This window comes from Papaver somniferum, chromosome 3 (assembly GCF_003573695.1).
Source record: "Papaver somniferum cultivar HN1 chromosome 3, ASM357369v1, whole genome shotgun sequence".
Lineage (NCBI taxonomy): Eukaryota > Viridiplantae > Streptophyta > Magnoliopsida > Ranunculales > Papaveraceae > Papaver > Papaver somniferum.
Window position 1 is genome coordinate 97,267,333 of NC_039360.1, and position 11,229 is coordinate 97,278,561.

Consider the following 11,229-nt stretch of genomic DNA (forward strand, 5'->3'; position numbering starts at 1 on the left):
TTTTTTTTTTTTTTTTTTTTTGACAAAAACACTTACTATGGAAACATAGGTTTTGCATTTTACTATTATGAAAGAAAAAGAAGCTAATATGTTGCTCGGGAAAACATGATTCTTAGGAACTCCCATGAGATACAACTGAGGAAATGGATTGCGCTGAAATGGAAGCAGTTGGGCTTTCAACATCTCGATCTCCATTTCCATACTTAGCTTTATCAGTCATGATTTTGATTGATATTTGAGCAACTTCAGCAAACCATTCGTCTTCTGGCAATACACTATACGGATCTTCTCCGGTTGTAGCATATGCTTCCAATGCTCTAGCTATTATGTCCTTAATTACTTGATGAAGATTACGAGATAAGTAGCGGCCTTGGGATGTAAAAAGAGTTACGAACTCCATGTCCAAATAAAACTGTTGAAGTCCGAGAGGTCGCATTGGTCTTGGACCCGACTCAACTTCCTCCCAAAAGGCTTGGTCGTTCGAGAGCCACATTATTACAGTCTCTGTTAATCTCATCAATAAAATAGTTGCAAATCTTTCCCTCCCCACAAACATGTCGGCCGCTATGGTTGCCATCCTACTGACTTTCGCAAATAGTTCTTGAAATATTGGTGATGGAAACCACTCATGCTCTTCCACATTCCCATCCATATTTAAATACGTCTCCGCATTCAAATGGGTAAACCCATCTTCAGTGAAAATCAATTCAAGGGCGTGTTGACGACAGAAAGTATCTCTTAATCTGTCAACAGAGCGTTGAAGCCGCTTCTTCCATTCCCTTTGTTCTGGACCACGATTTTGTCGGTCTGAAGCTCCTCTAGGCAGTTCATCTTTTCCACCAACCTGATTCTGTGAGTTAAGCTTCATGAATGCTCGTGGCAGTAGTTCATCTGCTAATAAAGATGCATTTGCTAATAAAGCCATCTGTTGCGTTTCGGTTTCAGCCATCCTAACAATTTTGTTCTCGCAACCTTCTAAGTTCCCTTCATCTTCCATCCCACCTGGCAGTGCAGTTATCAGCAAGTTCACATATGATGTGAATACTCGCAGTAGACCTTCCAATGTTGTACCGCCCAATTGCATGTTAATGATTGGTCCAACATCTTCGAAGAATTCCTGAACCATTGAGTTAAACCTGTGGGCACTACTTGAAAGCTTTGGCTGGGAGGCTATCAAAGAACCAATAGATGTAGTTGCGGACCTCCCAGACGGACGTGTACCAACAGGAGGATAAGTAAGCACCCAATCATCAGCAGCAGCTAGCGCAGCACTGCTTTCTTCAATTCTTTTCAGATTGGCATCAAGTGCCTGTTCAACACTAGGCCTAAAAAGCCTCAACAATACAGGGCAGAGTGCCAAACCACGAGATTCCAGCAAAGAGCAATGACCCAACGCTATCTGAACGCACTCAGCTGCAGCTCTTAGCCCTCCAGCAGCTACTGAAGCAGATAATGCATGTCTCTTTACAAGAAGTGCTAAAGTTTCAGTCAGATCAATCGACCAAGTCACAAGTTCAGATGTATATGCTGGTTCTTCACCAAATACAGCTAAAGAGTCATCTGCTGCTTGTGCGATCGATGAGAACACAAGTTGTGAAAGAACAGCTGTAAATGCTCCTCCATACGAGGTGCTTGATGGACGCAGACTTTGCATGTTATATTGAAACCTTCGGTAATGAGCATTAAGTAGTAATGTATGTGCACGAGGGCCATCCCCAAGCTTTTTTAAAGCTAAAATGTCTGCACGAAGCTCAGCGCCACGAGTAGAGGGTTGGCAAGCAGCTTCAACAAGCTGGTCGGCCAATTTTTGTCTATGTTCCGATATTGCAGTTTTTAACGATAAGAGTGCAGCAGGATTCAATGTCTTCTTTTGAGATGCTTCTTTGGCTACACTTTCAGCTTCATCTAGTGCATCTAAAGCTTCATCGACTCTTCTCTCAGCCAATAAAACTTCAAGAGCGTCAGGCAACTCTGAGCACCACTTTTCAACTTTCGAGGACTGCGACTGTTCAAAGTTAGCTATATCATCCAGCGTCGAATCATTTGTATCAGTAGGTAATGCATCCACATTGACTCCATCGGCTAAACCATGAACTAAAGCTGCTTGATTAGACAAAAGATTTCTTATAGAAAGAAGCTCACCTTCAAGATCTGAAATTCCTTTTGATGTACGAATAAAAGCGGCATAATTTGAGTAGACGCTTTTACGCATTTCCTCTGCTGAAGCTTTCCTCAAATCATGAAGATGACTACATAATCGTCTTATATCCTTTTCGCTAAGGGTTTGACATTTAGATGTGAGATAAGCATCAGGATCAAACTGAGAGCTTTTGAAAATCTTAAGCTTGTCTGAAAGTGGTGGACTTTGATGGCCACTTTCTTGACCAGTTTCATAATCAGAAGATAAAACTCCACTGCTTCCCTCGCTTGGGTTTCTCTGTTTTTTGGGCTTTGATTTTGTTGTTGAAGAAGACATTTCTCTTTAAAAAATCAAAAATGTCTAACACCTAGAATTTTTTATGAGTTTGGAAAACGAAATCTAAAGAGGAAATGTTTTGATATTGCATCAATGGTGTTTTGTGCAGAAATGAAAAAAATTCCAGAGATTCGAATATTTAGGAAACAACTTTGCGCATGATCCTTAAAATTCTGTTCAATAAGTTAAATATAAACTTTTCTTTGCATGATCCTTGCCTATTCTTTGAATGATTCTGTTTACAGAGTTCGGACCATGTCCCGGCCGTGTTGCTCAATGGAAGATTGAAAACATTTTATCTTATGCCTACATGAAATCATCGGAATCTGGAATTGGTTACATTTGGGAAAATTTGCACAGACCCATCACAATTGGACAAATTAGCACTGTCTTACACTAATGATTCGCCGGGTTTTACATCATGTAACACATAGGGAGGTGAACTTTGCTCTATTTGGAGTGGAGGATTCAGTAAGAAATAATCAGAGAGCATTCACACCAAAGAAGTCTGTCCTAGTTGATCCTGATTAGACATTAGAAGTATATTGATTGTTCCCAATAACCGAATACTTTTATCTGTAAATGCTGCATATTTGATTCCATCCATAAATCCATTTTTTCCCTATGAGTTCCAGAATTGATAAGAATTCTAGTTCTTAGTATTCATATGTTATGGTACGAATATTCCATTCCAATTCGTTATGTATGGATGATGAGATTCCATTGATACAGAGCCAATTCCAATAGACTTATTGAACGTAACAATCAATACTTCTGACGGGAAACTAGGGGCTCATCGTGCTGTTCTAGCTGCTCAGTCACCTGTTTTTCGTAGTATGTTCTCGGATAATCTAAAAGAGTCGGAATATTAGTACGGAGAACGTACTTGAGCGACTACAAGTTGCAGATTTATATTAACCACCGATACTAAAGAGCACTTGCATGAGGTACCTCGTGAAGTTTAGCAAAATTTTGATATTCGATTATCAAATGTAGAGATAGGGAACTTATAGCTGAAATTTTCCACGAAGTTTGAAAAGGTTTCTGAATAGTGAAACACTTCTTTGGCTTCAAGAAAGAAAGCCTAAAGGAAGAAGAAGCAAATGATCCGAGTATTTGTATTTTTCAGGTGGCAATTGATTTATATGTGAACTGAGATATGACGAAGAGAAAAACAGTGTACATAGGCAAAGCTGCTACATTCAGAGTGTAAATATCATACATAGATTTGGGTATTGTTCTAATCAAATGTTGTCCATTTGATTACTTTAGAAACACCATCAAAAAAAACAAAACAAAAAAAAAAAGATTACTTTAGAAACAAACCACTACACACTTAAGCGAGGTTTAGTCATTAGGAATATAGGGACCTCACGACATTCGTATGAATAATTATTTGGCACTTACCTCGCGGCACTTACTTTTAAGTGACAATTGGCACTTACTTTTAAGTTACCTCAATGCCATCATAATTTGATAACATTCCCTTTAAAGTGACAATAGGCACTATGTCAGAATCTGAGATGGAACTCACCAAAATCTTAAAAAAGTCTGCTGAGAGTATTGATGTTCAAGCTTCTAAAATTAGATCCCTTGAAGAAAAATATGCTCATCTCACTGATGAACTTGAGAAGTCTCTTGATAGAGAACGGGAACTCTATAGTATCATTGAGTCTTTTCCCAACAATATCGAAAACCTCGTTCAAGAAACTATTCTATAACACGAAAAGATTAGTATGCTTGAAGATTCAACAATCAAGACTTATTCATCAGAATTGAACAGTTGTCGTATTGAAAAAGAGAAACTTGTTGCATCTCTGTTACTAGCCCAGGAACAGTGTAACTCCTTGAAAAGAGAAAACTTTGCTTTAGTGAGTAAGTCCTCTTCAGTGCCTATTTCTAATACTCATGTGGTATTACCTAGCATGGAGAAAATTACTCCTAAAGAATTATCTGCTAAGATTTGCGTATCTTGCAGATATCTGAAAAGGGTATGAGTCAAAAATGGGATTCATCAAAAGTTTCTTATCCACGAACCTGTTCATTCTGCGGGAAAATGAATCATAATGTTCTACAATGTATTGCTAGAAAGAAACAAATTATTGATCTTCAAAATTTGCTTCTTTTTTATAGTCGACAGAGTAAATAGTCTGACGACATCTACAATGAATGACATTCCTGCAGAGAACCAAAAATCTCATAAAAAAAGGTTTCCAAGTTCACTCCTCTAGAAATCTTTACAGTAAATCGTGTTCTTCATAATAGTGCGACTTGTTTCACCACTAATGTACATGTTCCCAATGTTTATGAGAATAAATCTGGCAGGTCTAAGTCTAGGAGATGTGATTCTCATGATCTTTATTCTCTGGAACAGATCCCAAGAGTTCCTAGGCTTAATTCTCAAAGAAATCCTTCTGATGGAGATTCAAAAAGGTCAATGTCTAATTCTTCTGGAATAAGATATAACCGAAGGAAGGTAAGGAATACACAACAGGAACACTCAGAAGGTATTTACAACTCTTCCCTCAATATACGTAGTGGAATTACATCTCACTCTGTTACCTAGTTCTAGGAAAATTCATCCTTGAAACTAACTTGAGAGTTGCAAGGATGATATTTGTGGGATACTCAAGTGCGGTGTATGATACCGTATGATCTTGTGTTTTTATCTTTGAAATAAATTTGTTTTCTTCGTATGTGAATGTTGAGTCATATCTTGACTCCTAGTAACTAACATATTGTTGCTTTTTTTCCATGTGCTCTAATTTAAAGTGAATCTTCTAATTATCGAGCTATGAAAATCTTGAGATTACTGAAAACATATAGTGTATTTCCATATTTTGGATCTTAACTGACCCATTAACTTTCCGTAACCGGTCGGAGAACGTCCATGTACTCTTCTTCTTAAGAGTTTTTTTTATAGGATTTCTATAACAAGGGGTTCCTTCATTTTCTTATTCACGAATATATATATATATTATATTGCTTTCCATCCCTGTCAAAAAAATATGGAGAACTCTTCAAGATCTCAGGAAGTGGTGGATCTTGATATGGAAGAAGACATCAAAGGATGCAACTCGGTTCAAGAACTTGTTTTGAAGAAGATGATTGCAAGAAAAGAGTACATCTTCTGGATTGTTAAATCTGTCAAGGATTCAATTCATTATCTGAATGACTCAAGTGTCGAGTTTTCAAATCTTCAACTGCGAAAAAATCATCTAATTGATGGTCAGACCAAAATCCTTGAAAATCAAAAAGTCTTGATACAAAACCAGAAGAAGCTCATCTCTGATTGCATCAAGGCCAGGCAACTTGCTCGCGTTGTTGATCGGATGATGAATGTTGTAACTCATGAACATGGAGTTTCTACGGTCAAAAGAATCAAGGATACCTTTTATGATGGAGTCATGGAGAGGTATGAAGTTATCAAAAAATTCTGAACATTTAATATCTAGGAAACTTCTTATGAGAATTTATTCTTATGTTTAAGAAGGATAACTAGGGTTTGGAATAACAATTATTGTGATTACACATAGCTATTTCAACGATTTTCATCTTGCAATGTTTTTAGTTTTATTTATTTAAATTCTAAAGTTATTTGGAAGATGATTTTTGCAGTATTTAATCTTTTTGATTTCATATATTGCAATTTCTTATGAGATGTATGCCTTTACGTTCATGAACTGTGCTAGTATCTCATAAATGCCCAAAAGTTAAGTCTATTATGTCTTTATGCAAATATTGATAAAAGATAGAATGAACTTTTGGAAATATTCCGCAGTATTGATCTTTCCCTAATCCACTTTTATGTGAAAGTATTGTATGGCTCCGTAAGTTTTCTTATGTTAAGTGTTTCCGATTAAATTAATCAATAAGGTCTCCTTGTGATTAATTTATTCGAGTTTTCTGGATACAAATTCATGTGATTTGTTAATGTCCAAAGAAATCGTTCTTTTCTTGTAAAAGTAAGGTTGCTCATGTTGTTCTCTTGGGAATGACATCAAATGGGGGAGAGTTCTTAATTGAACTTGTGCTTAATTGCCATATCTTTGTGGGGAGTGCGGCTGTGGAATATTGAAGGAGTTATCTTGTATCTTTATAAACTCCTTGATGAATAAACTAAGTTTCAACTATGTGAAATCATCGAAACAAAGTTGATATGTTCTCTTTTAGTCATGAATTATCTCTTTGAGAATTTCATTATGAACCCGTAGTTTTCGTACCTTTGCCAATTTATATTGACAAAAATGGGGAGAATTATTTGGTAGTTCACACTACATACATATGGTTTACGGATCATTATGTAAGGGGGAGTGGTTTTCATTATGAGATGGAAGTATTGATTAAGGGGGAATGATACATATCACCATAGTATTATTTCAAAGTTGTGATGCAATTGGACTTTGATTCTATATAATAATACTATGATATTGTATAACAACGATTGAGAACATCTCTTTTCTTAATTGTTGCGGCTACGGATCTTCAACAACAATGATGCTGAGTTGAACACGTTCAGAATCGCTGGAGTACCTGGAGTAACGAAGAATTCAAGGAAAGTTGAAGAGCCAAGGAAATCAAGCATGATGGATCAGAAGCTACAAAGTTTATTTATTTTGTAATGCATATGTATTGATAGTTTTGTCTAAGGCTGCACAACGGTCGGTTTCGTCCGGTTTTGGACAAAACCAATTACTAAACCGTGTGAATTCGGTTTTGAACATTGACAACCATTCAAGCAGGATATTTAACACGGTTCAATTTTTTACCGTCCGACCCATGTAACCGGTTTTGGACGGTCGGTTTCTGTAAAACCGACAATATTTTTTTTTTTGAGTTCTTTTACATTTACATTTCCATTCAATTTTACCTTATGTATTCTCCATTCAATTTACCGATACCAACAAAATTGAGCTTGAGTAACATCCACAACATGTATATAAACAAGTTTGTTCCCAAATTCCGAAAATCCGATTCATATATACTGTTAGAGCATTGCTCGGTCGAACTCGCATGCGTTGTTATCTCAAGCATGTTTGTCAATGTTAGTGATCAAAACTATAAGTCTTGATTTCTAGTCTACTATAGCTAAGGTCTCAGACTAGGATAGAAAGTGTAGTTGATCTCAAGAACTCCATGGCAATCATCATACAAGACGAAGGACTACTCAAGGAACAGGTGGATCTTCATCGACTAAAAGGTATGTGGAGACTTGAAATTATCTATCACTCAAAAGTCTATTTATCTCCTATCTTGAGACAAAAGTCGTTTTGCTATATAGACTTAGATTATACACATTTGCTATTTCGAGCCGAGTTTATCTCGCCTATCTATTTCTCGAAATATGTGTTGGTAAGCTTTTGCTTTAACCAAGTTCATCTTTACCTAGTGACGAAAGTCATGACAAGTTTCAATCACTTTGAAAATTGCTTACTTTGACGAAAAATAGTTTTTGAATAACAACTATAGAATATCAACGTCCTCTAAGAATGTTTCAATGATTAAAATGAGAGTTTAGATTATATAACCATTGGAGGATATAAGAATTGTTGTGGAAACACATATATGTATAAGTCCTTATTCCTTGAACCGAAGTTTGCGAACTTTGTTGATCAAGAGAACCGGCATGGTGGCGTGAGCCAAGTCCGCGAACTGGCGGAAGTTCTCGTCCCGAGAATTTTTGCTGGAGTTTGTGAACTCCGTCCGGGAACTTAAGTCCGCGAACCCAGTCCGCGAACTTGAGTAGGTTATATCTAAAACGATGTTTGTGAACTTATTCTTATATAAACTAAGGAATGCAAATTGCAAACCGTGGCTATATAGTTCATGAACCAATTTGAGTGAATCAAATCGTTTTTGCTTCGATTGTGTCTTGTGTAGTTACATAAGATTTCCATGCAATTGAAAAACTCTCTAACTAGTTCATTTGAGTCAGTTGAACTAGTTATGGTGAAGAAGAATATGGTTGATATGAAAGTGATCATATGGCTAACCATTTTGTTGGCTATTGTTGAACCAACAAATGTACAAGTTTGTGTACGGTTACACAAGCCTAGAAGCGTGCATTTCATTTGTGTGTAACAAGCTAGTTTTTGATCTAACGGTTGAAAGATATTAGCTTGAATCTAAATCAGTTTTTCATCTAACGGTGAATATTGAATGCTTTGTTACCAAGCTAACATAGATTGCAAACCCTGATTTGAAAGACTATATAAGGGAGAACTCTAGCAACTGGGAAACCTAATCCCTACACCTTCTGTGTGATACTAGTTGTGCTAAGTTAGAGTCGATTCCCATTTAACCTTTGGTTTCTTCTTCTAAACCAAGTTAACGACTTAAAGACTTCATTGGGATTGTGAAGCCAGACCGATACTACTTTGTCATAGTTGTGTGATCTGATCTTGTTGTTTCTATCGTACAAGTACAATTGTAATATTTGGCTTGACATTGATATCTCAGATAGGCAAGATATAAAAGTAATCACAAACACTTCGTCTCATCGTTTGTGATTCCACAATATCTTTTTTCGCTGCGTCGATTAGGATTATTGTGAGGTGATTGATAATACTAGGCTGTTCTTCGGGAATATAAGTCTGGTTTATCAATTGGTTCCTGTTCACCTTGATTTATCAAAAGACGGAACAAAACTCGTAGGTATATTCGTGGGAGACGGATTTATCTATTACCGTAGACTTTTCTGTATGATACAGATTTGTTTATTAAAGTCTTCGACTTTGGGTCGTAGCAATTTGTGGGTGAGATCATCTAAGGGAATCAAGTGCGTAGTATCCTGCTGGGATCAGAGACGTAGGAGCATAACTGTACCTTGGATCAGTGTGAGATTGATTGGGATTCAACTACAGTCCATACCAAAGTTAATTTGGAGTAGGCTAGTGTCTGTAGCGGCTCAATACAGTGTGTGTTCAATCTGGACTAGGTCCCGGGGTTTTTCTGCATTTGAGGTTTCCTCGTTAACAAAATTCCGGTGTCTGTGTTATTTCTTTTCCGCATTATATTTTGTTATATAATTGAAATATCACAGGTTGTAAGTTGTTCAATCAATTATAATATCCGACCTTTTTGGTTGTTGATTTAAATTGATTGACACTTGGATATTGGTCTTTGGTACCATCCAAGTTATCTCTCTAGTATTTGATAAAAACTCGTAAATTTCTATTTGCTTGAGTATATATCAAATCGAGAGATTGAGATATAAACTCTTTGATATACTTTTTACTCTACATTGAGTCTGACTGTCTAGTTGATTCTCTAGAAAGTATATTGGAGTTTGTCCATACAGATTGCTAAGCGAAATATTAGGTGTGGTTGTTGTACCCCCGCTTTTTCATATACTTTAAGCACATCATTTTTTTTTGATCGGTGAATAGGAAAAGATTCATTGAAAAAGAGGTACTTAAGGGGGGTACCTCAACCCAATAAATACAACCGACACAAAAAAAGGACACCGAGTTTGGAATCGATCACCCAAAGAAAATAACAAAGAACAAAGAGCCAAGTGAGATTGAGAAAAAAAAAAACACTAAATGCCTCACATCCACCTCAAAGCGGCCGATAGAAATACGTGTCCCATAAAGCTATTACCATGTTAGGCGTCAAATCCAACATTTTAGTGTTTCCCTCCGCCCAAAAATAAGCTTGGATCTTAATATCTCGAATTAAACTTTCCAAATTTCACTTTTTGTGGTTGAAAATTCTAGAGTTTCTTTCTTTCCAAATGCACCACCATATTGCAACCGGTAAGTTGTTCCATATACGGTCAAGTCTTTCATCCCCCAATCATAATTCCAAGCTTTTATAGTTGTGGAAATATTAATATCATAATTCCAATTTAAGTTGCATCCTTCGGCAAAATAATCCCAAATTTTTTTTGTCCGCCAACAATCATAGAATAAATGGGCACTTGTTTCATCTTCTTCTTCACAAAATCGACACACCTTATCCACATCCATACCCCTTCTAAAAAGCTTGTCCGTCATCATCAACCTTTCAAGGTACAAAAGCCAAATAAAAAAGTTTACTTTGTATGGATAATATGAACTCCAAATAATCTCATTTGGGAAGTTACTATCGCATTGGTCACAAAGAGAATCAAACCCACACTTCACCGTATAAGCATCAACCATATTGTTTCCATCCACCATCCACAATATAGAGTCTACGACCCCTTCTTGAATATTCACCACTTCTCCCGCATTATCGCTTGAGAATATCTACTTCGAGACATGAACTTCCACTTGATGTCGTTACTCGAAATCTCATATAACCTAGCCACCACTTTCCTTTTTGTTCTTGAAGCTTCAAATGCCAATGGAAAACTATTGCATAATATGGCATCTTCAATCAAAAAATCTTCCCAAAATATAATTTCATTTCCCGCACCGATCTTAAATTTCACTTGTTTGTTAAAATCCTCGAGCTCCTTACATATATTGTGCCACAAACTACATCCCTTTGGCCCTTTTGGTTGAAGAGTTTCCCAACCGGTGGATGATTCTCCTAATTTTTCCACAATTATCTTTCTCCAAAAAGCATTCCTTTCCGTTCCAAATCTCCACAACCACTTTTTGAGAAGCGCCGAGTTCAGGTATTTAGATTTACAGATTCCAAGACCACCACCTTTTCTAGCTTTTACGATTATAGACATCCCAACATTGTGAGTTCTTCTCTTGTTAGAATCATCATCCCAAAGAAAATTTCTTACTATCTGGTACAGATTTTAGATAACCAAAATT

The 11,229-nt window shown here is 36.6% G+C and overlaps 1 protein-coding gene across 1 annotated transcript; it reads right to left on the reverse strand.

Annotated features, from left to right (window-relative positions):
- Positions 1 to 100: 100 nt before the first annotated feature.
- Positions 101 to 2,476, reverse strand: LOC113359773 (exocyst complex component EXO84B-like). The gene has a single exon (XM_026603354.1). The coding sequence runs from the start codon at positions 2,474 to 2,476 to the stop codon at positions 113 to 115; it is 2,364 nt and encodes a 787-aa protein (XP_026459139.1). The 3' UTR covers positions 101 to 112.
- Positions 2,477 to 11,229: the final 8,753 nt, after the last annotated feature.